This window comes from Prunus mume, linkage group LG3 (assembly GCF_029339155.1).
Source record: "Prunus mume cultivar Tortuosa linkage group LG3, ASM2933915v1, whole genome shotgun sequence".
Lineage (NCBI taxonomy): Eukaryota > Viridiplantae > Streptophyta > Magnoliopsida > Rosales > Rosaceae > Prunus > Prunus mume.
In genome coordinates, this window is record NC_142700.1 from 4,382,353 (window position 1) to 4,398,462 (window position 16,110).

Consider the following 16,110-nt stretch of genomic DNA (forward strand, 5'->3'; position numbering starts at 1 on the left):
TGTACGTCTTGAAACTGTTCTACATTTTCATGTTGTAATGTAAGACTCTTAGCTGAGTTAGGCTAATATTACGAAGTTATGTTGCAGAATGCTGAGGAGCTGCAATTTATATGGACCTATCCCTGCTTATATATCAGAAATGGAAAATTTGAATAGATTGTAACACTCTTATTCTTTGTTTTTCATCTTGTTCAAGTGCACAGCGCAAGTTGATTAATGACAGTTTTTTTGGTTCATTTAAGCTTCCAAGTAATGGATCTTTGGGATCTTATGATAATCTTTTTAGTTGATTTCTTGCAGAGATCTCAGCTTCAACAAATTGGAAGGAAATATTAATAGTCCTGACTATGAACATTTGCAACGCGTGCAGTACTTGTAAGAAATGTGAATTTCATGAAGGTCACCAGCAGACATCATAATGCATAGCGGGGCGGCCTCCCCTGCCTATATGATATTTACATATATTAAATTACAACGCTATATTATATGTACATATATTTTACATAATGTCATTATGCATTTGATAGGTATCTAACAGGCAACTGGCTTGCCGGTTCTGTTCCAGACTGGATGAAGAGCAGAGATCGTCACTAGTATGTTTTCCATCCTATACAGAATTTCTTGAGTTCTATTTTCTTATTGAAGCCTGTGGAAATATATACTTTTAAGTTAGCGTAACGTTTACGCAGAGAATATAGTTAGAGGTCCAAAATGCAATTTTTATTGATACTCCAAAATGCAATTTTTATTGATACTCCAAAGTATTGTATTGTATGCAGCCCGACAGATATTTCTTACAATAATTTTTCTGAGAGCTCTGAGCCAACTACTTGCCTAGAAAACCTGTAAGAACATATTTCTAGTTAGTGATTATTTAGCATACTTTGGTGTCCTCATTCACCTATAATAATGCATTTTTCTTTGAAATATTTATCAGAAACCTGTTTGAAAGCTTTTCTGCACAAAGAAACTCGTAAGCTTCTAAACTTTCAATCTTCATTGGTGAAGCCATTTTTGCCCTCTATATATTCTGGACTTTAAATTTGCATCAGCTGATTGTGTACCACACTAATGTAGATCATTTGGAGTGTGCTTGAGGAACTTTCCATGTCCAGAAGGTAACAATACAATACAACTTGGCTTTGCTTTTTTAATTATTTAATATTTTAAAGTTCTGGTAAAAGAATTAGTCCATAATTTAAGTTTGCATGTGACAATGACAGAAACTATTTGTTTACAATCAATACAATACTTTCTAATTTGAATTTTAAGTAGTCAACTATTTGACTTAATCTGATTAGAATTTTTATGATGTCATTTCTCTGTTGCTTGCTATTGAATAGATCAGTACTCGTTGCATATAAATTGTGGTGGAGAACGAACTACCATTGAAGGAGTCACCTTTGAAGATGATCAAGACCCAGGAGGTGCAGCAAAATTCGTTCCTCAGAGACCTATCTGGGGAACCAGTAGCACTGGAACTTTCTGGGGCTCTGAACCCTCTGCTATTGCAAATAATGTATCTATACTTAGAATGAAAAACTCTGAGTTGTACACAAGTGCACGCCTCCCTTCTATTTCTCTCACGTATTATGCACGCTGCTTTCGAAACGGCAATTACACCGTGAAACTTCACTTTTCGGAGATAACGATCAGAGGCAATAGATCTTTTCGTAGTGTTGGAAGACGGATATTTGATATTTATATTCAGGTAGTCAAGCATACTGTTTGTACACTATATGCAACAAAATATGATTTCTGATTGATAAGTTTGTTACAGGAGAAACTGGTGTGGAAGGATTTTGAAATTAAAAAGGAAGCACACGGCGTTGATAAAGAACTCATTAAGGAAAGTAAAGCAGTGGAGGTTAAGAATAAAACTTTAGAGATCCGATTTCATTGGTCAGGGAAAGGGATGTATCGTCCTCTTATATCTGCTATCTCTATAGAGCCTGGTATATTCTGAGTTGGAAACATTAACTCTCTCTCATGGACACAATCTTAGATTTGCTTAAAAAATTTATTATATCCTACTTGTTTGTATTCTTTCCATACAGGAAATGTTAATTGCAATAGATGGGAAAATATATAGTACATCAAATACAGTTTGTTTACCTTAAATAACAAGAAACTGAGCAATTTATCTCTTTCTTTTCATCTTTCGAGCTCAGTTTGGTCTTTACAACATCCTACAAGATACTGCTATGAATTGATATACCGGACTTATGACGGCATCTCATAGAACTGAAACTTGTATTCTCTGTTGCTGATCTTTTCTTTTCACTTTTTTATTTGCTAGAGTTCAAGCCTCCTCATGGTAGCAAAAGCAAGGTACCTATTGTAGTGGGAGCTTCAGTTGGAGCTTCGGTCTTGTTCCTCATTTTCTTGATTTACAGCGTTCTTTGGTGGAAAGGCTGTCTGGATAGCAAGATATCTAGGGAAAACGGTGCCACTAAGTTACTGTGAAAATTTCAAGTAGTACTTTGGTCTCAGTCTTTCTAATGCCATTTAGCTAGAAAACACATACCCAGATACTAAGTTCAACAATGTTTGTACAAATTTCCTCACGAGGATATTCGTCTAAGATTCCTTCGTCTTCTCCACTTCTCTTTCTCCCTGCAAAACAGATCGGAGTAAAAGGACCACACCCGGGGGGTGTTGGCCAAAGGCCCTCCGATGCCTAAGTTAGGTAGGGTATTTCAAGGAAAACCGGGTGGCCGGAGCCGTGTGTGGTGGCCGGAGCCTTGTGTCAGAGAGAGAAAGAAAGTGGTGGCTAGGGTTTGTGAGAAATAATTTCTGCAGAGTTTCAGTAGGAATTTAGACGTACCTTGACCTTTGTGCGTAGCCAAGTATTTATAATGGTCTCGGAGATTAGGGTTTCAGAGGAATAATTCCATAGATGGAAGGGAATTATTCCTCCCCTATTTGGAATTGATTTGATTAATTAGGGATTTGATTTATTAGGGTAAATCAAATCCCTAATCGTGGTAGGTATCAGATCAAATCCTAATTTAATTAGGTAACTCCTCATTTAATTGGGAATTGGGGTAGGAATCAAATCAATTCCCAACTTAATTAGGTAATTCTCAATTTAATTGGGTAACTCCCAATTAAATTGAGTAACTCCCAATTAGGTTGAGTAATTCCCAATTAGGTCAAATAATCCCCAAATGGAAGGAATTATTTGACCTAGGGTATGATTTAATTCGGTTCCCACAAATGCCCCCCAGCTTCTGCATGGCACGTGGTGGCATGTAGGAGATGTGAATTGTTTGTTGGGCTGTCCAGCTGTAACTGGGCTTCCTCCTTGGATTTGGGCTCCTGAATGGAGGAGGCTTTTGACTTGCCAACTGGTCTTTGACTTGGCCTGTCCAGCCTATAATCGGGTTGGAGGCAAGGTGGCTTTGGAGCAGTGCGCAGTTTGGGATCGGCTTATTTGTGGTTGATCCAAACTACTTCAATTCCTTCTTCTTTTTGTGTCACGAACTAGGAACAATATGAGTCAAGGCGATCATGTGTGGAGCACGGACATGTTAGAAGTCAGCGGCAGATGGGTAGGGGAGGTTGGCGACGGTCCGCTCATTCCTCTCACCTACTGTGATGGTAAGTTGCATCCCTTTGATCTGCTACAGCTGCCATGGAATTCTTTGCTATGTGTTTGACTGACTTCTGTCTCATGCTTGTAGAAAATGACATCCACAAGAAGCTCGATCTCGGCCCAGACACGACCAATGTTCATCAAGCTTTGAACGTCCTTGCCAGGTTCGTGGATTGCGCTGGTTGCCTTGAGTGAACATCGAAGGAGGTGATGGTCTGACCGAAGATATTGAAAGATGGGAGCTGCATGGCTCGGACCTAGATGATCTGCCAGTTGAGCGGGAGAAGTCCTCGACCAAGCTTCCTCATTCTTCCACGAGCAAGTCTTCCGTAAGGGGGTCTCATTTGCTGGGAATGTCCCTATGGGAGTTGCTTCTTCATCTGCCAGGATCAAGCGCCTCGTCAGCAGAAGAAGATCAATGGCATGCGGGAGGTGGGACATTCTCGCTGTATCCGCCGAACCGCCTAAAACCCATGATCTACTGTGAGGAGGCTGTTGAGAAACAGGTTTAAGCCGCTTGTGCGATCTTCTGATCAAACCGAAAGGATCAGTACATCTGTCTAGCAATCACGACTCGTCTGCAAAGCCACGAACAGTCAAGCACGGAGTGACTCAATGTTGCGAGTTTCGCCAAGAGAGATAAAGAGTCGTCTGCTCGAGCAAAGAGTCGTCGCTCGAGCAAAGAGTCCTAAGTTGCGCGAACAGCCGATCCAGAAGTTGGTGATAGCTCCACTGGTCAAGTTCGACACTCATGTTGAAGCCACGGAGGCATCCAAGCATGAGATCGTTGCTAATGCGTACAAGCTGGGATACTTGGATTGCAGGAATAGTGCTTCTCCTTGTTACCCTCTCGAATATGAAGACGGTAAGTAGCTTTATCTTGACCTGCCCCTGCTCAAAGTGAGCAGAGCAATGTTGTGGATGAAGAAGCAGTTGAAGAGCAGATAGCAGATGAAGCTGCAACGGAAGAAGACAACTCTCAAGGTGGCGTAGCTGATAAGGCTAGACCATATGCGAATGAGTAGGCAGGTGAGGCCGTTGAGTAGATGGTGCTGGTTGGCTGCTTTGTTATGGAATTTTCAGTTGCCTTTCAAACTTCAATTCTCATTGTATCTTGTAAGTGTACGTCCGGAGACACAGCACTTGAAAGAGATTCCATTGAGTTTGTACTCGTGAAGTAGCTTGCCCACAATGGAGGTAAGGCTCGTCGCCTGTGTGCGTATGTCAGGGACATGACGCTTGAAAAGACTCCATGAAGTTTGTACTCGAAGAGTAGCTTGTCTTCAGTGGAGGTGAGGCTTGTCGCCTGCGAGCATATGTTGGGGACATAATACTCGAAAAAGACTCCATTGAGTTCGTGCTTCGTGGAGCAGCTTGTCTGCAATGGAGATGAGGCTCGTAGTCTGCGAGCGTATGTCGGGACACAATGCTCGAAAAAGACTCCATTGAGTTCGTGCTTCGTGGAGCGACTTGTCTGCAATGGAGATGAGGCTTGTCGCTGCGAGCGTATGTCGGACACAATGCTCGAAAAAGACTCCATTGAGTTCGTGCCGTGGAGCGGCTTTGTCTGCAATGGAGATGAGGCTTGTCGCTGCGAGCGTATGTCGGGACACAATGCTCGAAAAAGACTCCATCGAGTTTGTGCTTCGTGAAGCACCTGTCTGCAATGGAGATGAGGCTTGTCGCTGTGAGCGTATGTCGGGACACAATACTCGAAAAAGACTCCATTGAGTTTGTGCTTCGTGAAGCACCTGTCTGCAATGGAGATGAGGCTTGTCGCCTGCGAGCGTATGTCAGGGACACAATGCTCGAAAAGACTCCATTGAGTTCGTGCTTCGTGGAGCGACTTATGCAATGGAGATGAGGCTTGTCGCTGCGGCGTATGTCGGGACACAATACTCGAAAAAGACTTCATTGAGTTTGTGCTTTGTGAAGCACTTGTCTGCAATGGAGATGAGGCTTGTCGCCTGCGAGCGTATGTCGGACACAATGCTCAAAAAAGACTCCATTGAGTTCGTGCTTCGTGGAGCAGCTTGTCTGCAATGGAGATGAGGCTCGGAGTATGATCTGCGGATAAGCATGTCGCTTTTCATGTAGTATCTTAGAGTCTTTTGCTTGATTTTTCTGGCCTCGGACTTGTCCCCGGGCAGGTCTTCATTCACTAGATAGTCAATGATGGGGTCTTGCTAGCTAGGATCCTCATCGATCTGCATCAGGTCCGGCTGCTCTGCCTCTTCTATGCTAAGCGGGTCGAGGTGCTCGATCGGGATGGAGCGTCTAAACTGGGTATCCAGCGCCAATCCTATGCTTGCCAGTGCATCTGCGTGCGCGTTCTCTGCTCGGGGCACTTGCTGGATGGTGAAGGTGGGAAACGCCTTCAACAACTCTTGGACTTTGTCAAGGTACAGGATCATCCTCGGGTGCTTCGCCACGTACTCTCCTAAGGCTTGACTTGTGATCACCTGGGAATCGAGTAGATGGCCAACTTTTTATTGATAGCTCCTTTGCCAAGCGCAAGTCAGCGAGCAATGCCTCGTACTCTGCCTCGTTGTTTGAAGTCGGGAAGCCAAGCGTGATAGCTTGCTCTAGCTGGGTTCCATCTGGGGTGATTATGACGACGCCTGCTCCGGCTCCTTTCGTTCGACGCCCGTCTCACGCGCAAGCGCCACATGTCTCTGGGTTGGTCGAGTTCGTAGAGGTCTTATCTGCTCTCGAACTTTCCTTCTTTTTGCGACCGCTTCTCTTCTTGGTGATGGTGTGAATTCTGCAACAAAGTCTGCTAAGGCTTGAGCTTTTATTGCAGTCTTCGGCCGGTAGAGGAGGTCGTATTGGCTTAGCTCTATAGCCCACTTCATGAGTCTGAGAAGCATCAGGGCTGTGGAGGATTGATCTCAAAGGAAAGTCGGTCATGACGATGACTCGGTGAGCTTGGTAATAAGGTCGCAGCTTTCTCGCAGAAACCACAAGGGCCAAAATGAGCTTCTCCAATTTCGGGTAACGAGTCTCTGCATCGAGGAGAGCTTTTGACGTGTAGAATATCGGATGTTAGACCCCAAGTTCTTCTCGAATGAGAGTGAGTGACGGCCAAGTTGGACACTGCTAGGTACACGAACAAGTCTTCACCAGGAACGGCTTTGAGAGCAAGGGAGGTGAAGTAAGGTAGGTCTTTAGATTCTGGAAAGCTACTTCGCACTCTTCGTCCCATTTGTCTTTTTGTCCTTTCTTCAAAGCTTTGAAGAATGGTCTGCACTTGTCGGTAGACTTTGAGAGGAATCTGTTAAGGGCCGCTGCTCTGCCCGTCAAGCTTTGTATCTCCTTCACTGTGGAAGGCGACTTCATCTCGAGAATGGCTTTGATTTGGCGTGGGTGTGCCTCGATACCTCGTTGCGTCACCAAGTATCCTAGGAACCGGCCAGACGATACACCGAACGTGCATTTACTTGGATTCAGCTTCATGCGATATTGGCGGAGTAGGTGAACGCCTCGGTGAGGTTTTTGAGGTGGTCCCCCTTGGGGGCTTTAACCAGCATATCGTCCACGTACATCTCCATGGTTCTGCCGATCTGCTCCTTGAAAATTTTATTCACGAGCCTTTGGTAGGTTGCTCCGGCGTTCTTCACCCAAAGGGCATGACCTTGTAGCAGGGTCCCTCTTTCGATGATGAAAGAGGTATTCGCCTTGTCATCATCGTACATCATAATTTGATTATAGCCGGAGTAAGCATCCATGAAGCTGAGCAGCTGGTTGCCGGAAGTTGAATCCACGAGCTGGTCGATTCTCGGCAGTGGGAAGTTGTCTTTAGGGCACGCTTTGTTGAGGTCGGTGTAATCAACGCATACTCTCCATTTTCCCTTTTCTTGTTTTGCCACCAGAACAACGTTAGCCAGCCATTCCGAGTAGGAGACCTCTTCAATGAAACCGGCAGCTAAGAGCTTGTCGATCTCGGCTTCAATGATCGCGACCCGCTCGGGAGCAAAGTTGCGTCTCTTCTGCACCACGGGCTTGCTAGCAGGGTTGACATGGAGCCGATGGCAGATGATATTTGGGTCAATGCCAGGCATGTCAGATGGTGACCACGCGAACATGTCTTTGTTGTTCTGGAGGAAGATGGTCAGCTCCATCTTCTCGTCTGGGCTTAGGCGCGAGCCGATCCGCGCTTTCTTGTCGGTGGTGAGGATCGAGGGGTACTAACTCAACGTCTTCCTCAGGCTTCCAACCTTCTTCAAGGGAGCCTTCCGAGCGGATTCCCTCATCTCGATCCTTCTTGGTTGAATTCAGTGCGAGCCGATCTGCGCCTCCTTCTCGGCTGATCGGGATCGGGGTACTAACTCAACGACTTCCTCGGGCTTCAACCTTCTTCAAGGGAGCCTTCCGGCGGATTCCTCGTCTCGATCCTTCTTGTTCGGATTCGCACGAGCCGATCTGCGCCTCTTTGTCCGGCTGGTCGAGGATCGGGGTACTAACTCAACGTCTTCCTCGGGCTTCCAACCTTCTTCAAGGGAGCCTTCCGGCGGATTCCTCGTCTCGATCCTGGTTCCTTAATCGCTATTGTGAGGCAACTTCCTTCCCTTTCGGGTTTGCTTGTCCGCTAAGAGCGCTTCTGCCTCATTGGCGGCTTGCATTCTTGGTGTGAATGCGGTGCTTACTCTTCTTGAGCCCTTGGCGGTGCATCTCCTGCCATGGCTTGGTCATCGTTGATCGCCTGATCCCGCCCGAGGATGGGATAGTGGATCTTCGATGTAGAGCAGATGTGACCTCGATCTTGCGATCCACGGTCGGCCCAAGATTCCGTTGGGGAAACCTCGTTGATGACCATGAAGGTCGTGAGCGGACCACTGGGGGTGAGTGGACATCCAAGTCGATCGTTCCAATAGTGATTGATGTGGCCCCATTGAAGCCGGTGAGCGATCTGGCAAGTTTGCTAATCTTGGGCTCGAACCCCATCTGTTGGATAACAGATAGTTGCAGGATGTTGGCTGCGCTGCCCTCATCTACATGAACTCGCTCGATCACAGCTTGTTCAATTTGGATGCAGATGACTAGGGCGTCATTATGTGGCAGGTCAAGCCCGAACAAGTCCTTCTTCTGGAAGCCGATGATAGGTGTATCCCCAACAGCTGGTACTCCCGTTGTGACTTGGGAGACATAAGTTGCCTGCGCGATCTTTCTCTTGCGCTCCTTGGTGGTCAGCCCGGACTCTTGGGAGTCGGCTAGAATGGTGTTGATTCGAATGACCTTTTGGGGAGGTTCCTTGGCAGCTACATCACGATCCTCGATCTGCTGGATAGCCTTCTTTGCAACGAACTCTGTGCAATGGCCCTCTCTGACCAGCTCCTCAAGGTGCCTTTTCCAAGCGTTGCAGTTGTTGGTGTAATGACCGTGCTCCCCGTGGAATGCGCAGTATTTGCTGGTGTCTCTTTTAGAGGGGTCTCCTTTCATGGGTGGTGGTCTCCTCACCCACGGCTTGTCCTTCACCTGAGCTAGGATCTGGTTGATTGGGATAGCGAATTCGGTGAAGGTCCCTGTTTCGAGCTTTCCTCTTGGGGCCGCGATCTGCGCTTATCTCGGGCTTTTTGCTCGAACTTGTTGCTCTTTTGGCTTGCCTGCTTCGTCGGGTGGTCAACTTGCTTGCTAGCTTTCTTTGCGGCGATACGATCATCGTCCCAAAGTGCGTAGCGCTCTGTCGCGAACACTTCGCCAAGGTTTGACTTGGAGTTATGGCCAGCTCCCGGTATAGCTCGTGCTCGGTTGGCAAGCCCTTCTTGAAAGCTGAGGATGCAACTTGGTCGTTGCATCCTATGATGTTGGCCTTCTCAGCCTTAAACCGTCTCGGGTAGTCTCGTAGAGACTCGTCTGGCTTCTTGCGCAGTTGAACAGGTGGTCTGCATGCTTTCTGACCGTCTTGTAGGAGGTGTACTCCTTTGTGAAAATGATGGCGAACTCCTTGAAGTTGCCTATTGACGCGGACGGTAGAGTGTGGAACCAATCCTGAGCTGCTCCTCGCAGAGTCATCGCGAACACTTTGCACATCGGCGTCGTCGCCTTATGCAGGATCATGACGCTCTTGAAGTGCCTCAAATGGCTCTCGGTCGAGTCCCCTTGAATGGAGTGATGGATGGCGTTGTAAACCGCCGGCGGCGGAGCTCGTTCCACCTCGTCCGTAAAGGGCGAGCATCAACTCGATCAATTTCCTTGCATAGGGCCTCCTCCGCGCTTCCTTTGAGTCGGAGACCTCGGAGTTGGTCATTTACTAGCTTTGCGACATCCTCTGCTCGCAGGTTGGAGTCTCGGGCCGACGTCTTCGGTGCCTCGAGCGCGACCGCTAGCTTCTTCCTCGGTTCCCAAGGGTCGATCCCCTTGGGTGCTCTGCCGTGAGGCGATTAGGAGATTGAGTTTGTGAGGATTCCTCTGCAGCTTGTCGCCGCGTGTTGGTCCTCGAGCGGGCTGGTGGGCGTCGATCGTCACCCTCTGCTCGCAAGGAAGGTCGTTGGTCGACGTCTTGGTGCCTCGAGCGTGGGCTAACTTCTTCTCCGGCTCCCAAGGGTCGATCCCCTTGGTTGCCCTGCCGATGGGGCAGGAGAGAAGGTTGAGTTTGGGAGGACCCCTCCACAGCTTGTCGCCGCATGTCGGACCTCGAGCGGGCTGGTGAGCGTTGATCGTCATCCTCTGCTTGCAAGGAAGGTCGTTCAGGTCGACGTCTTCGGTGCCTCGAACGTGATTGGCTGACTTCTTCTCCGGCTCCCAAGGGTCGATCCCCTTGGTTGCCCTGCCGATGGGGCAGGAGATAAGGTTGAGTTTGGGAGGATCCCTCCACAGCTTGTCGCCGCGACCGCTCACGAACTCGAGCTCCTTGTGGACCTAAGCGAGCACGAACATTGGATTGTGGGCCTAGCCTCTCGAGCACATTGGTCCTGGGTCCTAGCCTCGAACGGCTCAGAGTACGGCTCGCAGCTGTCTGCGTCTCGTCTGCACGATCTCGCTCTCTTCCTGCCGGTTTGCCCTTGTCCGACTAGCCTGGGACCTCTCGAATCTGCTCACCAGCATGCTCGTGTGCCCTCCTCTCCTCGTCATGGGGTCCAAGGTTGGGGCCTTGATTCAAGTTGATCTGCCTGAGTAGCTGGCCAATCAGGTTGTTTTGATCATCGACCTTCTGTGTGAGTTGATCAACCCGCGAGTTAAGGTCCACCTGACTGCTCGGGTCAAGTAGAGTGGTGTGCATCGGGCCCAACGGCATGTGGGCTAGGGCTCCATTAGACGCGTACACAGGTGCATATGTCAAGTGTGATCGCAGAGGAGGGAGAGAATGGATCTGCTCCAAGACTGGGACGATGTCGAGTAGCCATGGGGCTGTGCAGCAAGTCCGATGAGTTAAGTGGTGTGGCTGTTCTTTGTGCTCGACGGCAGACAGCCGAGCGAGCGACTCCGTGTCGGCGGCAAGGTGTGGAGGTCCTGTGGTCATGTGGCGGCTGTTCGCAATTCCAGCAATTGAAGGCGGCTGCAAAGCACTAGAAGACGGCTGCAGGGCGTTGGCATGCATGATTCCGTGCTGTTGCATGGAGGTTTCCACCACGAAACCATGAGATGGGCCCGTCGTGGTGGCGTTACTCTTCGTACGTCTTGTATCAACCATGGTTGTTTGAAAAAAATGTGTGAAAGATGGATTTTGAGCACGCTTTGAATATATCTCGTGCTCTCAATGAAAGCACCAATTTGTTTGTACAAATTTCCTCACGAGGATATTCGTCTAAGATTCCTTCGTCTTCTCCACTTCTCTTTCTCCCTGCAAAACAGATCGGGGTAAAAGGACCACACCCGGGGGGTGTTGGCCAAAGGCCCTCCGATGCCTAAGTTAGGTAGGGTATTTCAAGGAAAATCGGGTGGCCGGAGCCGTGTGTGGTGGCCGGAGCCTTGTGTCAGAGAGAGAAAGAAAGTGGTGGCTAGGGTTTGTGAGAAATAATTTCTGCAGAGTTTCAGTAGGAATTTAGACGTACCTTGACCTTTGTGCGTAGCCAAGTATTTATAATGGTCTCGGAGATTAGGGTTTCAGAGGAATAATTCCATAGATGGAAGGGAATTATTCCTCCCCTATTTGGAATTGATTTGATTAATTAGGGATTTGATTTATTAGGGTAAATCAAATCCCTAATCGTGGTAGTTATCAGATCAAATCCTAATTTAATTAGGTAACTCCTCATTTAATTGGGAATTGGGGTAGGAATCAAATCAATTCCCAACTTAATTAGGTAATTCTCAATTTAATTGGGTAACTCCCAATTAAATTGAGTAACTCCCAATTAGGTTGAGTAATTCCCAATTATGTCAAATAATCCCCAAATGGAAGGAATTATTTGACCTAGGGTATGATTTAATTCGGTTCCCACAAACGACATTACCAATATATTCTAACCTTGTTTTGTGGATAGCTCTGAGAGGACTGGATCTGCAAACTGGTTTTTTCACCTACAAGCAAATTAAAGCCGCCACTAAAAACTTTGATCCTCTAAACAAAATCGGGGAAGGCGGTTTTGGATCTGTTTACAAGGTGCCATATAAATAGTTCCTTACTTATAGGCCTTACTTATCATGCTTGAAAACTACTAAACTGTATTTATTTCAGGGTATATTATTGGATGGTACTATAATTGCAGTTAAGCAACTATCATCCAAATCAAAGCAAGGAAATCGAGAATTTGTGAATGAAATAGGCATGATTTCTGGTTTACAACATCCAAATCTTGTTAGATTGTATGGATGCTGTATTGAATCAAACGAGTTACTGTTGGTATATGAATACATGGAAAACAACAGCCTTGCACGTGCTTTGTTCGGTAAGCTTATCAAGTCCAGTGGCAAAAAACTGAAATGGTGTATTAAGAAAAACAAAAATGAGATCATTGATTGGGAATCCATGTTTGTTGCAGTTCCGGAGGAAAGTCCTTTAAAATTGGACTGGCCTGCAAGGCAGAATATATGCATAGGCATAGCAAGAGGTCTGGCTTTTTTGCATGAGGAATCAGCACTGAAGATTGTACACAGAGACATTAAAACTACAAATATATTACTAGACCGAGACCTTAACTCCAAGATCTCGGACTTCGGGTTGGCCAAGCTTGACGAAGAGGAGAACACCCACATTAGCACTAGAGTTGCTGGAACTATGTAAGCTATACTGTTTTTTTCTCTGAACTGCATTTCAGAGCCTAGTTTTGTTTATGAACTTTTCTTCACCCAGCTAAGGAAAGCAATCGTTTTTTGTGTGCAGAGGATATATGGCGCCAGAATATGCACTATGGGGTTATTTGACCTACAAAGCAGATGTCTACAGCTTTGGTGTTGTTACATTGGAAATTGTTGCTGGAAAGAGCAACATGAAATATCGACCAAATGAGAACTTCGTATGCCTTCTGGATTGGGTAAGATGGATCTTCATTCACATTCCTTCCAACTTGGTCATCCTTCTTTCCTTCTATGAGTTGCTTTTCCATTTTCAAATCTCTTTTCTCTGCTAAATTTCAGGCTCTTGTTTTACAACAAAAAGGGGAATTATTGGAGCTGGTGGATCCAAGGTTGGGGTCCGATGTGAGTGAGGAAGAGGCCATTAGGATGATTAAAGTTGCTCTCTTATGCATCAATGCAGCACCAGCGCTTAGGCCTACCATGTCTGCAGTAGTGAGTATGCTTGAAGGGCAGACGTCTGTTCATGAATTGGTCACGGATCCAAGTACTTACGGTGATGAACTGAGGCTAACAGCCTTGACAAACCAGTTTGATCACAATTCATCACAGAATCCAAGTCAAACTCAGAGTCTTATTGTTCCTTCATCATCAGATGCACCATGGATTGGTTCTTCTGCTACTACTACGTCTTCTGATCTCTATAAAATCAATCCCAGTACTAGTTCTTGCTAATGTAAATGCTAGGACTCAAGATTTCACGTTGGAAAAATAGCATATCCTAGAGTGGTTTATGAGCTCTTAAACATTATTTTCTCACAAGTAGGCTTTTAGAGGCAAGTTCTACCCATGAACTCTTCATAATAAACATTTCTTCGCCCTTAACTACGCAAATGCTCGTGTAATGATAAACTAACTAGTAGTAGTACATATCTTTTCAAATAAAAATATTGGGTTTTTGCAAACACATAAAGATCAAGCTCTATCTCTATGTGACCAAGCTGAGCAAAGTGGGGAAAAAAGGCATGAATTTTTAAGTGATTCAAAAGCCCTTCAAATTTTACGTACGATACAATTGTCAAGATCAATCTGTCAATTCAACTTGGCATGGCATGTATCGGTTTCAGTTCTAAGGAATTAGAGCTGGGAGAGGAAAGTTTGAACACCTCAAACTCGTAGTGAGAGCTTTTGGGCCTACTATGTCTGCAGTGGTGAGTATGCTTGAAGGGAAGACTGCTGTTCATGAACTGATTATGGATCCAAAGCATTTATGGTGATGAAATGAGGTTAAGAGCTCTGAGAAACCAGTTTGATCAGATTGCACAAGAGAGCTCAACTGGAACTCAGAGCCTCATTCGTTCATCGGATGCAACGTGGATTGGTTCTTCTGCTACTTCTACTTCTTCAGATCTCTACAAAATCAATCCTAGTTCTTAGTAAATGTAGACCTTTTGTTGCCCATAACAATGCACAAGCCCTTGTATAAAGATGCATTCACTTCACCTTCCAATACCAAAACTTTAACTACCTCTTACTTCATTTAGGGCCCGTTTGATAACCATTTCAGTTTTCAGTTTTTTATTTTTCAATTTTCAATTTTCAGTTTTCATTTTTCATTTTTCAAAAACTGAAAACTTGTTTGGTAACTAATTTCAATTTTCAAAAAAAGTGAAAAGTGAAAACTAAACACAAGATGTTTGGTAACTTATTCAATTTTCAGTTTTCAGTTTTATGTGAAACTTGGAAATGGAAGTTTTGGGGTCCAATTGTGAATTTGATATCATAGAATGAAAATGCATATTACAAGGAGTTCGTAGTATTTTTCGGTGAATTTTTTGAATTAGGATGATTTTTTTGGTGAATTTTGGAGATGGAGTTTCTCAGGCTTGGATTGGGTCTGTAGCCAAACGCAAGAATTGAGCGACCAAGTCCAAGTCGGGAGGTCCCAAATACCAAAGTTTGATAACTTGAGTGTATTTCATGTGTCGTGATGTAAAATTAATGAATGAAATAGGAGCGCAAAAAAAAAAAAATTGAAAACACTTTCAAGTTGTTTTAAAAAATATGGGTGATTTTGAAAACTAGATTTCACTTTTTTGAAATTTGAAAACGAAATATGTTACCAAAAATGTTTTTAATTTTCAGTTTAAAAAAAAAATGAAATGAAAATGAAAACTGCAAAGTGAAAATGAAAATGAAATATAAAAAATGAGGATATTCCAACTCCTAAAAGAGGCCAACTCTTTTTTTTTTTTTTTTTGTTCGAAAGAGAGGCCAACTCTTCTCTAAATGATTTCGCATTCAAATGAAAATCTACTTAAGTAATGATTAAGATTAATGATGACATATCAAAGGAGCAAATATTTCCCACCATTAATTATAATTTGTGCTTGGTATCATAAGCCAAGTTGTTTGACTACTTTAATATCTTATATCGTGACCCAACTGTGAGACCCATCATGTCTATGGGACAAGATTTTTTAATTTTATTATATTATTCTTTTTGTATTGAATACTAGCCCTTTGGAATATTCTCATGCATGTGCCAACTGTTTTTTTTTTCCTTTATTTTTTGAATTAAAAAAAGATAAGTAGTTCTGTTCCATAAAAGTAGGACTTATTATATGATTTTGTTTTTAATTTTAATTTTTTAATATGAAAAAAAATGTGAATTTACCATATTTATCCTCATTTAATTAATAATTTCAATTCTTAATATTTGAATTAACCAATGGAATTTTCAGGTATTTTGAATGTTTAACCATTCCTTACCTTTTGCTTTATATATATGGATTCACTAGGGACTTTTATTAGAGTCCCATCATTATTTTGCTACTTGGATTCTACAAATTATTCTACAAGGAAATTTTACCATTGAATCGAGAATCGACTATCCCTGAGAACTACTTGCGTTCCGTTTTGTTTTGGAATTTCTTTCACACAATTTATTTATAGTTGAAAACAAAGTCTGAGTGAGTTTTCTTTGACAAACTTTTGTAGGTCGAGAAAATCATCTTAAACTGGATTGGTCAACAAGACATAAGGCCATCTCCAGCCAGGGGACATAGGTCAAATATAGCCCTAAAATAATGCAAAGCCATCTTCACCATGGGCTAAAAAAAATTTGGCCAAATTTGGAGGACTACATTTGGCCTTGACCTCCAATTAGGCCAAATGTATAGCTAGCTTTGGCCTACGCCAAATTTTTTTGTGGGCCCAGCACATGTGCTTTCCAAGAGGAGAAAGTATCATGCGTAGGTAAGAGCACGAAACATGTCATGCAACTGCAGATTCAACAGCCAATATTAAAGGTGTGTTGACATCATCGATGACGTCAG

At 44.5% G+C, this 16,110-nt stretch overlaps 1 protein-coding gene across 3 annotated transcripts; it reads left to right on the forward strand.

The window, feature by feature from the left end:
* The first annotated feature begins 25 nt into the window (after positions 1 to 25).
* Positions 26 to 14,250, forward strand: LOC148918473 (putative LRR receptor-like serine/threonine-protein kinase At1g53440). Of its 3 annotated transcripts, XM_089048002.1 has the most exons (15): positions 93 to 159; positions 301 to 375; positions 528 to 593; positions 780 to 845; positions 938 to 973; positions 1,078 to 1,118; positions 1,344 to 1,711; positions 1,781 to 1,955; positions 2,300 to 2,446; positions 12,022 to 12,140; positions 12,216 to 12,426; positions 12,520 to 12,757; positions 12,861 to 13,011; positions 13,115 to 13,341; positions 14,059 to 14,250. In XM_089048002.1, the coding sequence occupies exons 1-15, from the start codon at positions 140 to 142 to the stop codon at positions 14,207 to 14,209; spliced, it is 2,091 nt and encodes a 696-aa protein (XP_088904128.1). In that variant the 5' UTR covers positions 93 to 139; the 3' UTR covers positions 14,210 to 14,250. The 3 variants fall into 3 exon arrangements, with proteins under 3 accessions (XP_088904127.1, XP_088904128.1, XP_088904129.1); XM_089048003.1 differs by lacking the exon at positions 14,059 to 14,250 and having other exon boundaries at positions 101 to 159; positions 13,115 to 13,578; XM_089048001.1 differs by lacking the exon at positions 14,059 to 14,250 and having other exon boundaries at positions 26 to 159; positions 12,216 to 12,757; positions 13,115 to 13,578.
* The last annotated feature ends 1,860 nt before the right edge of the window (positions 14,251 to 16,110 follow it).